Below are 22,125 nucleotides of genomic sequence, written 5' to 3' on the forward strand. Positions count from 1 at the left end.
GAGGATTCTTGATTACATCTTTAATCTTGTTTTTTACAATTTTTAGGCTTATATACTCTAGTCCAATATAATCCTTTACTGTTCTAATGTTTCCTCTTTTTGCCCGCCTTTTGTGGTGCCTTTTTGCTTGAGGATTTCTTGCCCTTGTAGGTTTTCGCATTCGATCGCCGGTTCTCCTCCCATTTCATTTGCTTGTCGGAGGATTTGTCCTTGTTGAAGACGGCATTGCTGGTGCCCTGGCCCTTGACCTTGGAGGTTTCCTCCAGCATTGAGGAGAAGTCATCGGCGGCGGCAAACAGCGAAGACATGTCTAAGGAGAATACAAGATTAGTATACAAAATAAAAAGATTAAAACCCGAATCTCTTACCGTGACTTTGCTTGAGTGTCTTGGCAAAGCTGCGGCCATTGAACATAGCAGACGAGTCTTGGCGGGATTTCTTGGACCTGGGCGGCGCATCATCGTCATCATCATCATCGTCAGGACTCTCGGGAGCTTCACTGGAGTCCCCATCGGAAATGGAACCCGCATCATCATCGTCATCTTCATCATCCAGTGGCTCTAGATCAATGGAGCCCGTTTCATCATCGGACTGATCTTCGCCATCCTCCTCGTCTTCTTCGTCCTCCTCCCCTAAGTCATCATCCCCCCAGTCCTCGTCTATGTCTTCCATATCCTCCTCCGACTTGTCCGCTGCCTGCTTCTTCTTTTTCTTGTCCTTGGATTTATCCTTTTGAATCTCACCACCCAGCTCTTCTAGGAAGTTGAGCTCTTCGTCTTCTTGTTCCTCCGCCTCGCCGCCCTCCTTGAACTTCTTGCCAAAGTAACCATCCAAATAGGCCTCGAACTCGTCGTCATCCACCTCGCCCTCCTTCAGATATTCCTCACCAGCCTCGCCATCCTCCTGGTCCGCTGGCTCCTCCTTCTTCACCCCCAATTGCTTCTTGTTTTGTGCCACAATCTCTGCCTGGCGACGCTTGTGCTCCAGGAAGTTGAATATAAACATCTCGTCCTCGGTGCAGTTGGTCTTGGTCAGGGAACGTACAGACTTGCCTCGTGCTCCGTAAGCCATGTATCGCTTGTGGGCAACAGTGCTACTTTCTGCCGTCTGCTGGCCAGCGTCCAGTTTCTTGGGATTCTTGAAGGCGAAGCGCTCTAGGAAGTGCGGCAAGCCAAAGTCCCTCAGCGGGTCGCCATAGTAATCAATGCGGGATTCTAAAGGAAAAGAATATAATGAGATTCGGGCAAGGGAATTCCTTCGATAAACTCACGATTTAGGATCTGCTCGGCAAATACCTGCACAGTGGGATGATAATGCTGTCGCAGGAGCAAAAGCTCATGGCGTAAAGCATAGCCAGCTCCGGCAAAGGCGGGCACACGATGATAAGGATCGTATTTGCCGGAATCAATTTCCCGCACCTTGGCCTCCGCTGAGCTGCCAGCAGTGACACTAACATGATGCCAGGAGGACTTGGCAACCTCCTTCTCCTCTGTCGCCTCAGGAGCTTCCTTATCCTCCCCTTCCTCCTTGACATCCTTATAAGTCTCCTCCTCGTCGCTGCCAAACTTATCTAGATCCTCATCTTCGGGCAGGATAGCTTTGGAAACAGCAGCCACCTCATCGGAGGCTCCACTGCCGCCTACCAGCTCCTTGCGCATGCGCAACAATTTGTGGAGAACAATCAGGCAGCCGGCGGCTATATGCGGTGGAGCATAAAGCGTCAACTGGAGCAGACGCTTCACAAAGGCCTGGGCACGCGCCACATGGTTGTCTATATGTATGGCTCGGTGGACAATGTGCAGCAGGTGGGCGGCTGTCTTGCTGCCCACATTGATGAGGTTCAGATCCAGCAGCTTTACATACAAAGCGTTGTAGAAGCGATCCGATTTCTCCGTCTTGACAGTGACCAGCTGGAGCAGCAGTCCCAGCGTTTGGACACTCACACGTATGTCGGCCAAGTGGACCAGGCGGTAGATGGTGTCCTGCATCTCTTTGTTGAGCAGCTCACCATTGCTGTCCTTGCCTGGCTGTGCCTCAACAATGGCCTTTTGCAGGCACCGCAGAATGGCCTGCATGGTGCGATTGTTGACGGCGCCCTTCTGGACCAGCACTTTGAACAAGGCAAAGCAGATGTTGACCAGCTTGGTGCAGACCTCGGGCCGGCCCGAGGGTGCTATGCTGGAGAGGAAGCACAAGGCAAAGTGCTGGGCACGCTCCGATATGTTGTTACGGAAAAGAAGCTTCTCCGCCTCGGACACTATGACGCCGCACATATTGGGATGCCTTTGGGCCACCTCGCTGAGGTGATGCAAAGCCTTGGAGGCCACCTTGGCAATGGGATCTCCCAGCTTATTGACCAGCATGGTCAGCAGCAGCTGCTCCTTTTCGGGGGCATAGGCCAGCAGCTTTGAGGCGGACAAAATGGACGAGTTTTTGTTGTGCTCTTGGCCCGTCTGCAAACCCTGCATAACGTTCTTAAGGAACTCATGGTACTGATCCTTAAGCTCTGCCTCAAAGTACCAATAGGCGTAGATCCGTCGCTTCTGTTCATTGCGCAGCTTGTCGTCTTTTTTCAGTTTCTTCCAGTCAGCGCCGCGGGTGTGCACGGCCAGGAGCTTTCTGTTCGGCGGCAGCAGCACCTCCTGCCACAGATCCGTGAGCACCGCAATCACATCGTTGCTGGCCTTGTTAGAGAGTTTGCAGAAGCCTATGAGAGTGGTGAGGGCTTCTAGGTTACCCAGAGGATTGCTTGTGACCAGCAAGGCGCCGGCATTGGCCCGATCCTTGGCCGTACCCTTGTGCAGGGCGGTCTGCAGCCAGCGGGCATCGGTGGGGTTACCTAAAACGTAAGGAAAAATCTTAGCAAAATATTTAAGAAATCTCCAAAGTGAAGGCAACACCTACGCTTATTAAAGGTATTCTTTTCGGCCTCGAAGGAATTCTTGCACAGATTATACAGCTCCAGCTGCTCATTCTCCTTCATGTCCAGCACCTCATCCGTTGAAGGGTAATCGGGGTGCTAAAATTAAACCATTAGTTATTTTATCTTGTTTACTTATTTTGAACAATGCTTACCACATGGTACCACTTCTTTTGAGCCGCCTCGTCCTCATCCACTTGGGACTGGTATTTGGTTTGCTTCTTGGCAAAGGTTTGTCCCACTTCCTCGTCACTGTCCTCGTCCTCCTCGCTGGCGGAGACGTTATTCCCAGTCCCGTCCTCATCGAACTTGATGCGTTGGGGCTTCTTGGCACTTTCGGTGGACTGTCCATCATCACCAAATTTAATTTTCTGGGGCTTCTTGGACTGATCAGGCTCTTCTTGGCCTTTGTTAAAGCTCTTCCGAGATGCCCCTTCTCCATTCTCGCCAAACTTTATTTTTTGCGGCTTTTGATGATTTTTGTTAAATGATTTCTGGGCTACAGCCTCGCCGTCGTCACCGAACTTTATTTTCTGAGGCTTTTGGCCATTCTGTTGATTTTTGTTGAAGGATTTGTGGGATCCTGCAGCTCCATCCTGGCCAAACTTAACCCTTTGGGGTTTTTTATGATGATCTGGCTTCTGGTGATTTTTGTTGAAGGATTTCTGGCTTACAGCTTCTCCATCCTCGCCAAACTTGATTTTCTGGGGCTTCTTCACCTGTTCCTTGATCTGGGACTGTTGATTCTTGGGTCTGTTCGGTTGCCCACTTTTGTATGGCTTGGTCACTGCCTCGCCGGAATCGTCAAACACGATTTTTTTGTTCTTCGACGGGCCGCCAAATTGCACACCTGTGGCTACTGCTGCCGGCATGTTATTATTCAGTATTTTGTGAATTAAAAAGCATTAAATGGAATAAACTCGGAAGAAAACAAGTCGCACGTGTAATAGTGCTGGCAAGACATAGATTATCGATACTATCGATGTTTTAAACATATGGTTTAATGCATCGATATTTTTAAAGTCTGGCAACGCTATTTTTCAGCGTTTTTGTGAAGACTATTTTTTGACCATGGGAAAATATGAAAGCGTGAAAATAAAACATTTATATTACGTACATTTAAAATTGATTTATAATAATTTTAAAGCAACATATATACTTCGATCAGAAGTTTTTAAATATCAAATGTGGTTCTGGATTTTTTAGGGTGAAATTTCTACTAGTTGGGATTTTTTAGGGGAAAGCAAATAGTTTGAAAAACGTCGACGCCGCCGCCGCTGCACTCGAAAAAAATTAAAACATTTAATCGATTTAACGCAAACAACGCAATCCGTAGGGTCGCGGTTACGTTTTTTTTAGGCTTTTTTGTTGCACCTGGAATTTGCGTGGCCTCTTTTTCATCAATTTTTGGTTCGTTAACATCACACTCGCACACACACACAGTCGTGCAGCAGCAGCAGCAGATGCGTGTGAGTGGGAAATTGTGCAAAAACCTGTGACGACAGCTGAGGGGGCGGAGAGCGGGCGGAGCTGTGTTGAAAGCGAATTCATTGTTTTTGTGTCGTGTTGTTGTTGTTGTGTGTGGCGCGCAGAAGAGCAGCGCACTAAATTAATATATTAAAGTGTGTTTGCCCGCGATGGCAGCCGTGGTGGGCCCATAATGCCACCGCGTACCCCTCCCTCGCCAACGAATTCAGCAGCCTGCTAGCAGCCAGCTGCTCATTTGGCGAGTGTAAACAAAGCAGCTAACGCACACTAACGCAGCGACTGCGACGCAGCTGTGACGCCGACGTCCTTCACCTTGTGCGACGCGCATATTGAATTTCACATCTCCATTCCGGCCATCTCCAGGCAGCGACTCGTCCATCGGTCGTCATCATCACCATCATCGTCTTTTGTCTTGGCAACCTGTTCGCTGTCCAGACAGGAAGTTTAACCAACTGCAGCGCCGTCGACGGAACCAGCAGCAGCGCTCCGCTTCGCTGCCAGCGCCAACAGCGCCGTCGCAGCAGCTGCATCTGTCAACAAAATTCGCAGATTGAATATTTTCGGTGAGTTTGAAACAAAGAATGTTATTAATTTGGATTAAGTATCAAAGTATCAAAGTTTTCTTCGAAAACAACAAAAGGGAACTTAATATACTATAATGAAGACTTCGTTTTTTTACTCGTATTAATTTCATTGGTTCCGTTTGATATAATTTATATACATATGAAAACGTGTTCATTATATTCTACGAAAAATATTTCTAATAAAAACGAAAGAATATTGCCTTAATCATTAGAAACTATTTAAATCCATTAAACGTTTGTCTGTTGCTGTTGTTTTTCTTGGAAACTATGATCTCAAAAGACAGATTAAATAGAAAATAAAGTTAACATGAAATCTATTTATATGTATATGTATTCCATGGCCATTTTTAATCTTAGATTTGTAAATAAAGTCCCTAGTGTTCAGTGAGCTCAAAGAAAGGTTATTCACATTTAAAAATAAATCCTCTCAATGAAAAACCCCAGGGAAATGCAACAAATGTTCCAAAAAAGTGTATGAATAAGCCCAGCTCATGTTTGAATTTTTGGGGTTGGATCGTTTAACAGTAGAACTTCAGTAAAGTAAAATTATTTAAAGCAAAATATAAACATACAATCATTAATTGTTTTAATAAGATTTTATAATTTTCCAAAACTTTAATGAAATTTTAACTTTAAAGATTGAAGATTAAAATAATGTTACCATTTCTCAAATATTTCCAAATGACAGATAGTCACCTGTAGGCTGGCTTGACTGTACATAAATTACACAGCTGATGGTGATAACCTGCTCTCAACTGGGCGTGTTGTTCCGTCTCTCTCGCATCCGCTAAATTCCAGTTTCCGCCCAAATAATTACTCAAACTGTCGCGGCCGCTGAGCGTAATTTCTATTATTTGCTTGTTAAAACTACATATTATTTACATGGGCTGTGCCCCAAAAGAAAGGTATGTACTCCTCACGGGGCGAGCGTGCATATCGGTTCCGTTTCGTCTCCCCATCTGCAGCTCACCTCTTATCGCGGCGCGCAGCGCGCTCCACAATCGCCACTTGGGCACGCGTCTCCAGAGGTTGAGCTGGTAGGGAATCTCCTCCGTCTCCAGTGGCTTTGTCCACTCCATTCAGCCGGCGATGAGTGAGGATTTCAATTTGCATTCACGGATTGCAAGGTGACGCAACGCGTTTGCGTACTTTCCCAATGCGCAAACCTGACGTCATTGATGTGTGGGACATATTTACACAAATCCACTTGAAAGCCCCTAGCTTGTGCATTTCGAACCCTCGGAAACAGGCAATAAGTTCAACAAGTATAGCTAGAAATAGTCTCTTGTTTGTTTTATCTAGAATTCATAGGAATAGGGAACTAACAAACGATGAATGTATATAGTTATTCAAAATAATCGCTTGAATAAGTACTGACTTTGCTAGAACTAGGATTTTTCTTTGGAAAACTGCAACCCACTGTGGAGATATTAACTAATAACATCATATTTAGTTAACAAAAAACTCGAGCAAGTGCTAATATTCATTTATTAGCAGCCCAATTATCGCAGTTGAACTTATCTATAATAGCTTTATCCAACAGTTTATATTAACATTTAAGCACTCTAGCAGGCGCTGAAATATTTGTAAACAAAGCTACCACGCGTTTATCGTTGCAAAAACAAAACGGCTACTGTTACCTTAATGATTAAACTACCATATAATAACACAACATTTGAACCATAAATAAAGTCCCCTAGTTTGGTTATTCACATGTTTAAAAAAAAAACCTCTCAATGAAAAACCCCAGGGGAAATACCACAAATGTTCCAAAAAAAGCAGAGCTCATGATTGCATTTTGGGGTGGGCTCGTTAAACAGTGGAACTTCCGTAAAGTAAAACTATTTAAAGCAAAATAAAAAACAATTCGCATCATTAAAAAATATACTTAATAACTTCGGGAAGCCGAAATTTGTATACCCTTTCAGTTTACCATGGGATCATGGCATCTAATCAAAAATCGGTCTTAACTCAGCCAAAAATTCATTAATTTCACTTCTGAAAGCTTTTCTATGCTAGTTCTTTCTAGTTTAAAAAATCTGCATACTAAATTTTAAATTTTAAGAAAATAAAATTTTTACCAATTTTCAAGAAATTTAACGATGTAACCCCTTATCAAATTTTGAAAAAAATTGAAAAAATTGTATTTCTTCCCGAGATAGTTAGAAAGACGCGCCTGTTAATGCTGATCAAGAATATATATGCTTTGTAGGGTCGGAATCAATTACTTCAATGTTTTGCAAGCTTTTTACTGAAATTATGATACCCTGCAAGGGTATCTATATTTTTTAAATTTAATGTTCAGGCTCATAAAACTTTTAATTTATGATTTTTTATCTCTATAAAATATTAACCAAAGCTACCTCTAGTTAGGTTGTGAGTAATAGCACCCATAACATTAGTTAAAATAAAATAAGTTGTCAAAAATATATTCATATACTTATATGTATACTTTTTTCACAATTAAGAAAACACTGAAAATAAAAAAAAGACTTTTAAACATTTTATATAGCTCTCTGTTCTTTGCGCCACCTTCTGCCCATGGCAACATGCTCCATTGATATTCCATTGCTTATGCTGTCCATAAATGTTGAATACTTTCGCTGCTCCCTGCCGTCGCCCTCGTCACTCTGGCGGGGATTACGCGATTGCACGATTGACCGAGTTCTCATGACCAGCCCAGTTCAGTGACCCTGATCGTTGCCTTGCCCTTATCTCATACTCTGCTCTCTTTGATGCTCCTTTCCAGAACATGACTTCCACATCTGCGACGGATGGCGGCGGCCACAGTAGCAGCGAGACAGCCTGGCTGGAGGATCTGCTGCGAGAGGTGCAGCTGGAACAGTTCCTAGACAGGATTCGGGATGACCTGCAGGTGACCCGGCTGGCCCACTTCGACTATGTGCTGCCCGACGATCTGGAGAGATGTGGCCTGGGCAAGCCCGCCATTCGACGGCTGATGGAGGCGGTTCGCAAAAAGAAGGCCCATCAATGGCGCAAGAATATCCTGTCCAAGCTGATTGGCGGTGGTAAACAGCCTTCGTCCAAGAAGCAGCCCTCCTCTAATGGCCGCGAAGCCACTCAGGGTGGGAATGGTACCCAGCTTACCTGCCTCATTCACGAAAAGGACATCACAATGGGCCTGAAACTGGGCGACGGCTCCTTTGGCGTGGTGCGACGCGGCGAATGGAGTGCCTCGCCGGCAGGCAAGGTCATACCGGTGGCCGTCAAGGTGCTAAAATCGGACAACCTCACCCAGCCGGGTATCATCGATGACTTCTTTCGCGAAGTTCAAGCCATGCACGCGCTAGACCACTCCAATCTGGTGCGGCTTTATGGCGTGGTGCTGTCGCAGCCCATGATGATGATCACAGAGCTGGCGGAGAGGGGTTCCCTGTTGGACACGCTGCGTAAGCAGTGCCGCCACACCTCACTCACCATCATATGGAACTGGTCGGTGCAGATTGTCACGGGTATGGCCTATCTGGAGCAGAAGCGCTTCCTACACCGCGACCTGGCCTGCCGGAATGTTCTCCTGGCCGCTGGAAATAAGATCAAGATTGGGGACTTTGGGCTAATGCGGGCCTTGCCCCAGGAGGATGATTGCTATGTGATGTCCGAGCACAAGAAGGTGCCTTTTCCTTGGTGTGCCCCGGAATCCCTGCGCTTCCGGCAGTTCTCGCATGCCTCCGACACCTGGATGTTTGGCGTGACGCTGTGGGAGATGCTCAGCTTTGGCGAGGATCCCTGGGTGGGTCTAAATGGCTCGCAGATTCTCCGCAAGATTGATCGCGAGGGCGAGCGACTGCATCAGCCGGACGCCTGTCCGCCGGATGTCTATGCCATGATGTTGCAGTGCTGGGATAAGACGCCCGCCGAGCGTCCCACTTTTGCTGCCCTCAAGTAGGTTTATTTTCAATTTATTGTGGGTTTAGTCCCTCTAATCCTTAACTCTCCTTTCTAGGGAATACCTGGCTGGAATGTCGCCACCTGTTATGCGTGCCAGCCGCAGCTACCACGAGTCCAAGGGCCTCCAGATTGAGCCGGGCGACACCATCGCCATCATCGATGGACGCCACGAACTGAAGCTGATCAAGGGCCAGAACCAGCGCACTTTCGAGATTGGAATCTTCCCCAAGAGTTTGCTGGAGCAGCGAAAGGTGCCAGGCGGCGCCGGGGATGTGGCCATGCGTAGCAGCTTGGGTGCCAATGGCTCGTCCTCGCCTTCGCCCTTTGGTTTCTGTTGGGGCGGAGCAGCAGTTTCAGAGGAACGGCAGCGAAAGTGCGCCTCGGTTAACCAGGGTCATGCCAAGGAGCGCAAGTCCACGTCCAACAAGCAGTTTGCCTACAACAAGCTGGTCAACGACACGGCAGCGGGTCTGCAACGACGCAACGCGGTCAAGCACAAGGGAGCCCTGGTGGGGCCGCAACGTCCACCGCCACCGCAGTTCCAGCAAGAGGGCTTACTCATTGACATTTCTCCGGATATGGCAGGAGGAGTGCCGGCAGCTAACGGAGCAGGGGATAGTTCATCCCTGCAGATGGACAGCTCCTTTTGCATCCTAGACGCCCCCATAGAAGTGCAGACGTATGTGGAGGAGGGTGCTCCAGCGGACTTGAATGTTTCACCCACATATTACAATGAACAGCCTCAGTTTGACTTTGATTCTGGCAATGTGACAGCTTCGCCGGGACGCCTACAACCGCCACCTTACCAGATGCCTCCCACTTACTCGAATACCATGGAATTTGTCCAGAAGCAGCAGCAGCAGATGGCGACACGGGATCCCTTTGATACCAGCAGCTTGGAGACAGCAGTGGCCCTGTACTCTAACTTCAGCCAAACCCAGGAGCCAGCCCCACCGCCAGGTCCCGCCTACAGCAGTCCCTCGGTGAGAAAGAGCCTCTTTGGTGCTCCCAACTCGAATAAGGAGAACATACCCGCTTTGGAATCGGCGGCCATGCAGCTGAATCTCAGTAATCTCTCCATGGAACGGCATCCTGTAGAGCCTCTACCCATTGCCCCTGCCGAGAATAGCGGCGTTTTGCTGGACAAATCCTTCATCGCCGAGCTGGAAAAGGACATGTACAGCAATGGACAAAACCGGGCTCAGGAGGAGTACCAGCGCAACTCCAATCAGCTGCAAGCCAACAAGGAAATGGTGTACAAGCAGAATCTTACGCCTCTCAAAAACGGAGCCGCCTCGAATCATTCCACCAGCCCCTCGTCCACAGCCTCGCCCAAGCAAAACAATGTGGAAGCAGCCGCTAGCACCCAGAGCGTGGTGAATCGCATTTGGTATGAGCAGGTGGCCGCCACGCCCTCAGAGTACTATGCCCAGCCGCCGCCAGAGCGACCAGAGCAAGAGCAGATCTACCAGAATCACCAGCAGCAGCAGCAGCCGGAGGCCAACCACTCATTTGTGGCCATTTCCAATCGCGTGGTGGCTCCCAAGAGCAGTGTCTATGCCTCTTCCTCCGCTCTGTACGATGCCGTGGCGGCCAGCACGGCAGGCTCCACGTATTACGGCCAAGTGCCGAATGGCAATGGAGCCGCCCTCTACGACGAGGTCACCCTGGATGACTACCTGCGACCACATCGACCTGCTCCACTAGCACCGCCTCCCCTCTCTGCCCAGCAGATCCAGCGGCGCATGGAGAAGATGCGCCTGCAGCAGCAACAGCAGTTAGAGGACGCCCATCAGCTATATGCCCCTGTGCCCTCGGACTATGGACGCGAACAGGAGAAGCTGCAACAGCTGATGCAGGAGCTGGGCAGCTCTGCGGTGGAGCAGGATGTTCGCAATGCTTTGCGAGCGGCCAGTGGGGATGTGTCGCTGGCCACAAAGCACTACAAGATCGATCAGCTGGCGCGGTTGGGCGTGGCAGGGCGACCACAGTGCGAGCAGGCGCTGCAGCAGACCAACTGGAGTCTCGAGGTGGCTGCCGAGCTGTTGCTGCAGTCCTAAGAGAGAGCTGCTCCTTCCAAACATCACGTATTACTGGATCGAATATAATATAGTTTTATTTACGCAACGGAATGCAGCTTAGGCAAAACGATGTCTCGAATCTTTTCAAAATACTCTTAAGTGAAACACTCTCGAATGGAAACATACACAACACATTGTCAAGCGACTGTACAACATGTTCTATTTTATATAAGCGATCGGTATAAAATTATTTTATAATTGTTATTCGATGACTGTACTATACATATATTCATTATAATCCAAGGCCTCGAAAATTATTTACAAGCGAGAGAAATCGAAAGGGAGTCGTCCGGGAATGGACTCCCGAAGAGTTGATGTCAATGCATGCAACAAGTATTTGTTTTCAAATCAAATAAATAATATCTGATTGTTACAAAAAAGATACGTTGTTATTTTTATTTGTGGAAATATCCTTGGGAAAACGTAAAAGTCTTGGAAAAGTTAATAAATCCCCACAAAACAGAGTTATTCAGCCTTCTGTAAATCCCTGCACATTATCATAATTGCATACTTTCATGCTAATCCATGTAATAGAATCTGTGCCTAATATAAGCATACTTTTAGGCAGTACAAGTATATATAGTTGTTGTTGTGGTAGGCAAAAACCAGGCTTCATAATCCTTCAAAAGACCCAATAAAAACTAATGAAAACTACTTTACGAATTGAATTAGAGCTCATTTCGTTTAGTTAGAAATAATTTTCCATGAGAGAAGGCTAGAAAAACTTCGGCTTCATAAAATAGGCTTCCCTTTCTTGTTTAAATTTAGCATTTAGCTCTTCACCAAAAATAGTAAAAACAACCTTCTTATGTTAAAAGAATAATTATTTATTTTCAACAGGGGGACAGTATTCAAAATAGATCATTCAAAAGTGTGTAATATATTTAATTGGTCTGTAAATACATTTTCTTAAATGCTCTGCTTTTTGATTTATATATTCAGGTGGTTAGTTTGAAACAACATTGGTAACAAGTTTACTCTACGAGATAGAAGACACTTTCGTTTATTAAAAAACACACAATTCTCAATTCGTTTTCGATCCTCTGATCCTTATTATCTCACTTTTTGCATACGGGGGACAATTTCCAACTGTCTTCTTCATCTTCGATGGCACAGAATCGGAGTGCGGGTTATCGGCTTCAAAAGTGTGTGTGTGTGTGTGTGTGTGTGTCGCAAATGCAAATGTTGAAAAATTGAATAAATCATCCTAAGATCCGTATGTACGAGTACTTAATAATATTAAATTAAAGTAGTTTTTGTTATGTTACATAACAGCATACGCGTCTGGTGTCGTCAATTGGAATACAAATACAAATTGGTATCATAAATATATATCCGTATCATATATCATAAATCATTTTCGGGGCTTTACCCGTAAAGTGTTTGTATGTGGTGTGTGTGTGTGTGTGTTGAACCCAAAAGCAAAGCGTTTTGGTTTTGGCTTTTATTGCGGAATGTCTGAGAGCGGAGATGGTATGGAAGGGCAGGCGAAGGAGAAGGTCCTTCGTCTACATGTGCCGGGTGTTGCCAAAGTTGATGCCCGATTGGGTGGCACCCTTATTGGATCCATACTGCAGAGAGATGACGTTGGCGCCAGCGCGGAGCTGCTCATCGCTGAAGTTGCGAACGTTCTTGTCGGCCTCCTTGGGTCCGATCGACGGCTTGTTGAAGTTGGAGGCCTGAAAAAGGTAGAATAATATTATAAGTATGTCTTTAAATATTATTAAAATATTTTAGAAAGTTCTACAGCTTTGATTAGATCCAAATGTTATACATTCAATGTTTCTTTCTTATAATTTTTCCTTGTAAAAATTCAACTTTTAAATAAAAATAAATATAATCAATCAACTTTGAAGGCTTCAAACTGATTGCTGATCTTATTTGTCTGTTATTTTTCCTGAGCTACTGATTACACCAATCCTCACCTTGCGACCCAGCGACTGCAGGCAGATAACCACAGAGTTGAGGTTCTGACGCTCCCACAGGTCAACGCTCTGGAATGTCTCCTGGGTGGGTACACCAAAGTTCTTGGCACACTCGAGGAAGGCACTGATGTTCTCCATGCACTTGAAGGCCATCTTGCTCTCGTTGATCTTCTTGATGGAACCAGGCTGCAGGGCATTGGCCAGCTTGCACAGGATCACGCCATCCTTGAGCACCTCAAAGAAGTTATCAGTGTCGCCGGAGGTGTTGATGGGCTCAGCGGTTACGGCCTTGATCCACTCAAGGGACTCCTGGGCCAGCTCCTCGCTGTACTTTGAGTTGATCTGAATATTAAGAATAAGATAAAATTAATATAAATACAATTTATATAGATTTTTTGGGATTTTAATGCAGCCACCTTGGACTGGTACATCTCGGTTTTAATCCCTCTAGATCTGCTTGTAGACTGAGCACCCAATCGAGGGTTAAATCAAGTGCAGACCATTATTCTATTTGTGGGCCATTTCCCCTGGGTTATCTCATGCAATATCGCTGATAGGAAACTTATCACTAATTGGTTATAAACACACACACACACACACATAGCACACCTCGCTCTTCTCGTGACAATTCGGCGGTTATATTTCAACTCGAGATAAGGATAAGATTGCATTTCCCCATTTATATTCTCCCTCGGCGATAACTCTCACTGCTGTCATCAATCGGCGTCCACCGCCACTCCCCGCTTTTGTCGATCTGCTGAACTTGCTCAAGTCAGTCACGTTCGGGTCCCATGTTGTTCTCATGTAGAATAAGTAAGTATCCATATTTGCCAATGTCGATAGCTTTAACTCTCTAGCGTCGTCTTGACCATATTTGGCCTTAAGTTTTGCCGGCCGCTTGGGCGTCCTTCGCACCGATTTTGGCCAGACCCAAAGCCACTTGTTGAGCAGCCAGCAGCTGTTGTTGGCCCCCAATCGGATTTACTCCTATTTCTATTTCTATATCTTTATCCACTTCCATTTCCACTCGCAGAATGCCAACCGCAAACCGAAAACCACAAAATCGTTGCGTGTCGCGTTTCCATTTGGTTGGTTTGCCAATAAAAATCGAAATCAAAATGTTTAACAAACTTTGGGTCATATCAGAGCGGCTCACTTAACACGTTTATTTTATTTGTTTTATTTGATTGAATTGAATGGCTGTCGCTAACTGATTTTAGATTAGCTGCCATTTTATCGCCAAAGTACTCGGCCATAAAAAAGAAAACAGTTGCGGTTAGGGTTCTAGTTATTAGACGATCTAAAATATATGACTGCAAAAAATATATAGCTAAAGTTAAAAGTTAATATTTTGACCCACTATTATTTACATATTTTTAGTTTATAAAATTAAACAAACAAAAAATTGCATAACAAATAAAAGAGCTGTAATATTTATTCATATCTTTATGACATTTTTAACAATAAACTTGCATTACAATCACCTTCTGTTGTCAAACAAAACTAAGCCTTGAACAAATATGGAAATTGTAAGTAACTTTGTATATTTCAACACAAAACCTCCCCTTAAAACCCCTATTATTTTAGCCCCAACTGTTTATATTTTTATTGGTATATGTATGCGATTTGTTTCTGACGGACAAAGTCTATTAAAATGAATGATCTCAGAAAACAAATGGAACGATTGTCGCCAATTGAGTTGTATTTCAAGCCCCACTCCTTATCGCCTGTCTGGGGGGAGAAATGCAAGCAAAAGTCGTAAATTTCAGGGAGAGTCCGGGAAGGGAAGTTCCGTGATGCAGTAATAAAAAAAAAGTGAAATACAACACAGAAGCTTTCCCCTGACATTGTGTGTAATCGAGGTGAATGCACTTTGCCTTATTAAACCCAACTCTCCTCTCCCTAATAGTTTCTTGTCGTCTAACAACGGTAGTCGAGAATTATATATCGAACATAAAATTTAACGACCTTTTTCGTTGTTTGAGCCCTATAAAACCCACTGATTTGACGTTGAGATATGCGGTTTAGAGCCGCGGAATATGTTAATCGTTCGGAAATGATGAAGAAGCTTGATGGGGGCTTCCAAAAAAAAAAAAGAAACTACTGATGATTATTATCGATAATTGCAATCATTGGCGCTTTTTGGCAAATGGCTTTGTCCCAGAATAACGGTCAAACGATTAACAGTGGAGGTCAGCACTTATCCCACCAAGAAATAGAGAAAAGAACGGAACCCAGTAACAGCATCATCCATCATTGGGGATCCATAGAAAAGCTTCAGCTCTCGCGAGGCGTGAGACAATTAATAAAAGCAATTTTGATTGACATTCTTCTTCTGTTTTGAGGGAAAAAATCTGGCCGGAGCCCCAAAGACCCCAAAGATGATCATAACTTAGAGAGCCTGCTATCGTGATCACGATGATGGCAGATAAATTGACACCCTCGGGGCAGATGAATAAATTTTGATTAGGAATAAAAAATAAAAAAAATATGTTTATGGGATTCTATGGCCAGTTTATTCATAATATACCACACAAACCATACATAATCGTAAACAAAAAAGCCGTTAAGAGACTAATGAATTCCGACCGTTTCTTACACGTTTTCTTCTTCTTTGGCGATCAGCACGAAACCCCAAACAAATTTGACAGTTGGTGGTCTTCTCTCCCCTCCAATGGACAAACAATGTTCGAAAACTAAATGAAAAATGGTTGGAGAATGGCAAAATTATTGCTATTTCTTTGGTTCCCTTTTTTTTTGCTATAAAAATATTTTCAGAGCTATTTTAATGAGTCAGCAGCAAGCTGGCGAAAAGCTCGGAGTTGGCATTTCATGGCTTGTTTATATATTTATCGGTTGTTTTTTGTATATTGTTTAGTTTAGCACTCTGAGAGGTCGTCTCGAAATTCAGCAATCGCTCGGAAAGTAGTCGAGGAGAGTACATAATATAATTCCCTATACATCATATACATATAGAAATTTTTATAAACACATGTTCAGCAGCTAAGAACGTGCTTCCTTATAGAGAGAGGGAGGAATTTCGAAAGCTGTAGAAAACAATTAATAATTAGAAGCGGAACTTGTAAAATTGGTCATCGGTTTGGCCGTTAGAAAATGGCGTCATTTGTGCAACGGTTCTCCTAAGCTGTTTTTTTGGGAGTTTTGGGTCTATGGGTCAGTTGATGAATTAAGCACGATTACGCGCAATTACAAAACGGCGTGACAATGAAATGCTCTCACAGGCCTCGGCCTTGGAACCTCAAGAACCTAATTAATTTCCCAAGCTTATGTTGTATGTAGGTTTGTCCGGGGCGGGGTTTGGGTTCTGATGATGAGTACGTTCTGGGTGGTTGGGATCGGCACGCAATGGGCAGACATGCTAAGCCAAGCCTGGCGTTGGCTTTTACCTAAATTAAAATTAAAATGACTTAAAAAAAAAAAAACTGGCTGGGCTTGTTTCCCGCATATTTTCTTGCCGCTTTCCAAAAATACAGAAACTGTGGGTCAGCAGCACAGCAACTCCGCAGAGGGCTCCTCCGGCTCTCTGCCCACGCCAAACTTCATTTAATTCACACCTACGACTCAGCCACTTGAAAAGTGAAAATGCTGTTTGGTACAACATAAGCTTATATTTATTTATCATGATTCAGACCTCACACAATTGAGTGAGAAGCCATATTCTGGGAATTCTATTAATGGTTCTTACTTCACCAAAAAAAGAAGAAAGATCAATGATAGCTGGAAGTTTCCGCTTTTGAAGGGTATTTTTTTTTTTTTTTTTTAATATTTTACATTTATGGTGAGCCCCAAAAATGTCACTAAACATATAATTTGGAAAAGGTAAACAAATATTTATACACAAATAAAAACTGTGATTTCTTCTACAATATTTAGACAAGAGAATTTAAAAAGTACCTCAAAATACAGCTAGAAAATCATAGATCTTAATCAATTTAAAGACTTTAGAGGACTCTCTTTCTATACCCTTCCCCAACCAGTATCTCATATTGTTTCACAGAATTCTACATATATAAATATTAACTCAAGATTTGTTTCCATTAACATTTTTTTGGTATTTGACGAAATAATCTCAAGCGCAAATTTGACGGAAGTTTCCGCCCATCCAATGATCCAATGTCCCTCCCTCCTCCGCCGGTTGAGGAGTCAAGCGGAGACACCAGACTGATGATCATTGCATAATAAACCATAGTGAGGATACAGATACCAGAGACCAGACACAAGGGGCCACGTTTTGCTTGGCTTGATGGCTTTTTAAAGCCATCCAGCGATCGCCAGATGATGTCATCTCCCCATGGCTTGAATCTGGAGACTGAACTTTGGCAATATTTTAGCGTAGATGGCGATGATTAGTTAAATGTGTGTAAAGGGAATCATTGCCGAATCTGTTGACGCATCACTTCACTCCACTAAACACACACACACTCAATTACGTAAGCCAGGGCTTTTGTAAAATCAATCCGAAACCAACTGTCGAATATCTGGCGATTATTCATTTGCCGATTTCGCTTTCTTTTGCGATGTGTCATGATCCATGACAATTGCTGACCGATATTTTTTGGCTGGATAAATACATATAATATATATAAGCATATAAAAAACGACATGCCACAGTAAAAACATAAACGAAATCCGCAAAAATGTAACGAGGTCAATTATTTGATTTTGGAGACTGGCTTTACTGGCCAGGCCAAAATTTAAGTTCATTCGCATGAGCTGTAAAGCCTTCTCTGATTCGGATTCCATAAAGAGAACCCAATTTTTCAACGAGGTGTACCTGGTACTTGCTCCTCGTACTGGTTGTAGTTTCACCGGAAATCCAAAACAACATTTGATTTATGATAAAAACCTCCCGCAACTGTTTATGGCTTATCTAAAAATGACGGTGACTGACGGGCCAACAAGTGTTTCGATGGCTTCCAGGGAGCCCGGAGTTCATGTGGGCCAATGTGTTCCATTTAGGTGCCGCCCGCACTGATAGTTTCATGGGTAAGAGGGTGAGAAAGGGTATATTGCGTGCGGCGGATGTACAAATGTACAACCGTCACACTATGTATATATATTCGCCGCTAATTGAGTGTGGATTCTTAGCTCCAAAAGCGGCCAGGTGATTAGTACGTGGCTTCCATGGCTCCGTTGGATAAGATACACAGCGGCAAGCACAAATGGAATGGGACAAAAAAAAAAAACAATTACAGGTTTACTTCCCTAAATAGAATGTTTTGAGTTATTTAAGTGATTAACTAAGGGGAGTTTTAAGGGGGGGGTAAGGTATTTAATTTTTTTTTTCGTAAATTTTTTTTTATTTTTTATTTTGAAAGTTCAACATCTTAAGAATATTATGTCCAAGTTTTACATCGATCATAGGAATATTGACAAAGTTATGCGGAGTTGAACGAAGGTCGGTTGGTGTTCAATGCATGAGAATCGCAAAGTTTAAAGCGCTCTCCTGAAAAATGCCATTTTGAAAATAGGTGTACACGATAACTCAAAATCTACTCAACCAATCGGTTTGAAATTTGGAACATAACTTCTTTGGATAATTCTACAGGTATTCACGTGGAGCTTTTTTTAATTTTTAATTTTCTTATATTTTTTATTTAACAAATTAACTTAATTTTTTTGTCAAAAATCGGGGTTTTGACTTCAAATTTTGATAAAAAATAGGGAAAAAATTTTAAAAATAAAAACTCTTCGTGAATACCTCGGGACACTTATCCTTTAACGAATGAGGTATAATTTTTTTAGATCGGATGATCCTGTGGACTGTTAGGATGTACACCGCAAAACAACTTTTTTTGGAGGCGACTCGGGAGATTCCCTATAACTTCTCTACCTCTAAATATTTTTCAATACAAAATTTATTAAAAATTATTCAAATGTTGTGTTATTATATGGTATTTAATTCATTAAGCTAACGTTAGCCATTCCGCCACAATAACTTTTTGAAAAGTGGCCTTTTTTGCACCGAATTAACCTTACCCCCCCCTTAAGTAGATTTGTAAAGGGTTTTAAGTTGTGGGTGATTTTAACGACTTAGTAAAGTGAAGTTTTTAAATTGCAAATTTTGTAATTTAAAGTTTTGTTTAATATATTTTTATTATTTATTATTTATTTAGTATTAGATCCTCTGTAAATCTATGATTAAAACCTATAAAAATAACTGAGGAGTATCACTTATTACTTGAACATTTTAAAACCTTTTCAGTACACACAAGATTCCTAAAATTAAGCTTGAATATATAAAATTCTTTTTTAATTAAATACATAAACATTATGTTGACCTTCTTTTTTTGTGACTGATCTTCGAAAGACTTTAAATTCCTGGCGGTTACTCATACTGAGTGAGGGGTTCTTCCTAGAAACAGCTGTTTAAGCAAGCCTGCTCTTTTCAATTGTTTATAAAAAATATGAAAGCAACAACAAATGTAACCGATCAAGGGCCCGAGAGTCTTCTATGTTAGCTGTAACTTCAGTATCTAGAACCTCTCCAATGGCAGCTGCTGGCCTGTAATTAACGTGGATTCAATGGAAGGGTTGCAACCATCGGAACCCTTGGCCGAAATTTGAGATCTCTGAAATGTATTTTTGTCGCGGACTGACTGCCATAAAGTCGGTTGAATATAACCGACCCCAAGATACTCACACACACACACACTCGACTCAAGGCAAAAACAAAGCTTGTGTAGAAGAACCAATTTTTGTTTTCCTACATTTTTACCTCACTTTTGTTGTTTTATATTTTGCTGTTTGCTTACGCCACATACCCGCTCTTAAGTGCTCATGTGTGTTGGAAAAAGGTGCTGCTATCGCTGCTATTCTTACCCCGGCACCCAGCACCCGGCTTGCTCCTCCAGATATGAGCGATTCCCCGCGAGAGAGCGGCAACGCATTCAAAGTCTCGTCATTTGAAAAAAGTGCTCAAAGCTAACGATCGTGAGGAGAGGAATGAAAAGGAAAGGAATCGAGTGGACTAGAGGGGAGAGGGGCAGCTGGAGAGATGACATCATCGCCTCCGGCTCCTGGGGAGCCATTTGATCGCGGTTTGAAGTCAGCCAGCAGCTGGGCTTTCAGGCATTTTCGGAACGACTGAAAACTGAAACGTCCAACTAGGTACCAATCGCCTGTCTAGGTATTTTTTTGTTTACAATACCCATATACCCTTTCCTAAGGGTTTTCTATACTTTACTAACCCTTTTTGGAGGAATTTTAAAGCTGAGCTGAGAATATCTAATATTTCAATAAAGAACAAAATAAATCCAAGTTCAAACTTGAACTCACCGATAAGAGAACCCACCGGATGCTATTATTTTGACCGCGAACGTGCATAAAAAATGTGCGAATGTGTAGATAATGCCGATAAACAAGGCCTCTCACTAAATGGGCTGACTCGTGGAAAAGTAATTCAAGATAACAAAGAACATAAGAACGAAATACAAATAATCAAAGCCACCAAGGGTATGTACAACTTCGGCTATGCTCATGGTTATTTATTATATTGCCCTCCCCCCTCCTTTTTTTTTTTTTGTTATTTGTTTGGGCAAATGTTGTAACTGTATCTGTAAGCTATATAGTCGCCACTGCTGTTGATTTCGTTGGACTGCACTTAATCCCCTTTGCCGGGCGACATATACAATTTCACTCTGTTTTGGCCCAGGGGCGGCCTGCATTGCGTAACCCGGACTTGACTTGGCGAGGGCTAAACTGTCGAAGGGTACGAGACCTACAAGTTTCCCCCACAACAAAAAAATAAAAAAAAAAAAACACACAAAACCAATGCATTTGTATGAGTGCATTTAATGCAAAGTGCTGCTAATGGACGGAACTAATGTTGTCAATTTAAGGGAGAAGAATGGGGAGCTAGAGCTATGTACATGGGCTACTTAATTGTGGAGAAGGGATTATCTGAAGCCAGGCTTAGTTCTCTTAGATATAGGGGAAGTTTTAGGAAGCTAGAGACTATATTAGAATATAATAATAGTATTCAAAATCTGAGGGTTTTCTAGAACAAAGTTCAGTGATTAATAAAAACATTTTCAGGTTTATAGATTGTTCCAGATCAGAAAAATGGGAATTCAATAGTATCTGAAAATGAATTTTATAATTATTAATATTAAAGACAATTCTTACAATTTTTTCAACGTTTTTTAAGTAAGTCTCCCTTTGAATATTTTTTATAATATTTAGTAATAGCAATAAATTGAACTTAATTAATTTAATCTATTCGGGATTAGGAAATTGAGACCTTTTACGGAACCAAGAGGTATGGTACAATTTATGGTAAATATTGCTCATGTTCTACATAGTATTAGAAATATTAAAATATAATTTGAAGTTGATTATTCATAAACTTTTGCCATTACATTTCCCACTTAACTTTTGATATCATAAAAAAATTGATTGCTTTCTATTAATATATTTCCTTAGTTTCACAGTGAATCACCGCTCATTTTTCGACCCTCTCCTAACAATGCCATAAAATCACCTTAAGTCATCTTCAAGCTCAAAAATTACGCATGCATCATATACACACACCGTACATACATACATGAGTATAAGTGTGTGTGAATATAGCAAACTTATCAACGAAATGAGGTCATTCCTCGTTAGACGCTCGTAATTTCAAGACCATTTTTAGCTAATTTTTTGGCATTTGGCGCGAGTGGAGCACATTAAAAGTTGGCGTCAAAAAGCACCAAATAAAGTCAATGCAGCTCCAACAACACACACACACAAACACAGTGAACTTTTTTTTTGGCAATTTGTTTACTTACTTTGCGCTGGGCCTCGGCGGCGAACCCAGACTTGGCTGCTCGGTTGGATGCCATGGTTTTTGGAGCTGGAGAAACGGGTTTGGCTTGCAGGGAGTTAACAAAATGTAGGTTGCTCTTGGCTGTTGCACTGGAATGCCGCGTTATGGAACGTAGGGAGCGCTAGGGTTAAAGCCAAGTTTTCTTAAGTGTTCACGAAGCACGTCCGTTCGAGGCGAAAGCTAACTGCGAAATGAATGGCTGCTCCAAGCGTAGAAGCCGAAGAAACATACCCCCAAACCCAAGCGTAGCGAGTAAAAAGCTCCGAGCTTTGCTCGAGCTGGCTTATCAGTCAGCTGTCTTTTCCATGTTGAAACTGGTGATGTCATAGGGCTTTTTTAACAACAGTTGTTTTTAAAAATAAAAAAGAAATAATGCACTGGAAAAAAG

The 22,125-nt window shown here is 43.0% G+C and overlaps 3 protein-coding genes across 5 annotated transcripts; 1 reads left to right on the top strand and 2 right to left on the bottom strand.

Annotated features, from left to right (window-relative positions):
* Positions 1-5: 5 nt before the first annotated feature.
* On the bottom strand, positions 6-3,890 carry Noc1 (Nucleolar complex protein 1). Its single transcript, XM_017163989.2, has 5 exons — positions 3,076-3,890; positions 2,905-3,019; positions 1,271-2,839; positions 369-1,214; positions 6-310 (listed from the first exon to the last, which is right to left on the bottom strand). Exons 1-5 carry the CDS (start codon positions 3,790-3,792, stop codon positions 84-86), a joined length of 3,474 nt encoding a protein of 1,157 aa, XP_017019478.1. The 5' UTR covers positions 3,793-3,890; the 3' UTR covers positions 6-83.
* A 288-nt stretch (positions 3,891-4,178) lies between these two features.
* Ack (activated Cdc42 kinase) lies at positions 4,179-11,364 on the top strand. Of its 2 annotated transcripts, none has more exons than XM_017164037.3 (3): positions 4,179-4,971; positions 7,742-8,895; positions 8,957-11,364. In XM_017164037.3, exons 2-3 carry the CDS (start codon positions 7,745-7,747, stop codon positions 10,959-10,961), a joined length of 3,156 nt encoding a protein of 1,051 aa, XP_017019526.1. In that variant the 5' UTR covers positions 4,179-4,971; positions 7,742-7,744; the 3' UTR covers positions 10,962-11,364. The 2 variants fall into 2 exon arrangements, with proteins under 2 accessions (XP_017019526.1, XP_041631200.1); XM_041775266.2 differs by lacking the exon at positions 4,179-4,971 and adding an exon at positions 7,455-7,674.
* Positions 11,365-11,785: 421 nt separating this feature from the next.
* Positions 11,786-21,934, bottom strand: Chd64 (calponin 3). Of its 2 annotated transcripts, none has more exons than XM_017163961.3 (3): positions 21,700-21,934; positions 12,908-13,249; positions 11,786-12,661 (listed from the first exon to the last, which is right to left on the bottom strand). In XM_017163961.3, exons 1-3 carry the CDS (start codon positions 21,751-21,753, stop codon positions 12,491-12,493), a joined length of 567 nt encoding a protein of 188 aa, XP_017019450.1. In that variant the 5' UTR covers positions 21,754-21,934; the 3' UTR covers positions 11,786-12,490. The 2 variants fall into 2 exon arrangements, with proteins under 2 accessions (XP_017019450.1, XP_017019451.1); XM_017163962.3 differs by lacking the exon at positions 21,700-21,934 and adding an exon at positions 13,324-13,416.
* Between the last annotated feature and the right edge of the window lie 191 nt (positions 21,935-22,125).

The sequence above is a fragment of the Drosophila kikkawai genome, chromosome 3L, assembly GCF_030179895.1.
Source record: "Drosophila kikkawai strain 14028-0561.14 chromosome 3L, DkikHiC1v2, whole genome shotgun sequence".
Lineage (NCBI taxonomy): Eukaryota > Metazoa > Arthropoda > Insecta > Diptera > Drosophilidae > Drosophila > Drosophila kikkawai.

Excerpts from the sequence above, each read along its gene's own strand:
- Ack (XM_041775266.2), top strand. The coding sequence starts at position 7,534 with ATGGCAACATGCTCCATTGATATTCCATTGCTTATGCTGTCCATAAAT. Across the intron at positions 7,675-7,741 it reads GAGTTCTCATGACCAGCCCA|AACATGACTTCCACATCTGC; the intron begins GTTCAGTGACCC and ends GCTCCTTTCCAG. Across the intron at positions 8,896-8,956 it reads CCCACTTTTGCTGCCCTCAA|GGAATACCTGGCTGGAATGT; the intron begins GTAGGTTTATTT and ends TCTCCTTTCTAG.
- Chd64 (XM_017163961.3), bottom strand. The coding sequence starts at position 21,753 with ATGGCATCCAACCGAGCAGCCAAGTCTGGGTTCGCCGCCGAGGCCCAG. Across the intron at positions 13,250-21,699 it reads CCGCCGAGGCCCAGCGCAAA|ATCAACTCAAAGTACAGCGA; the intron begins GTAAGTAAACAA and ends CTTAATATTCAG. Across the intron at positions 12,662-12,907 it reads TGCAGTCGCTGGGTCGCAAG|GCCTCCAACTTCAACAAGCC; the intron begins GTGAGGATTGGT and ends TACCTTTTTCAG.
- Noc1 (XM_017163989.2), bottom strand. The coding sequence starts at position 3,792 with ATGCCGGCAGCAGTAGCCACAGGTGTGCAATTTGGCGGCCCGTCGAAG. Across the intron at positions 2,840-2,904 it reads AAAGAATACCTTTAATAAGC|GTAACCCCACCGATGCCCGC; the intron begins GTAGGTGTTGCC and ends CTTACGTTTTAG. Across the intron at positions 311-368 it reads GACACTCAAGCAAAGTCACG|ACATGTCTTCGCTGTTTGCC; the intron begins GTAAGAGATTCG and ends TATTCTCCTTAG.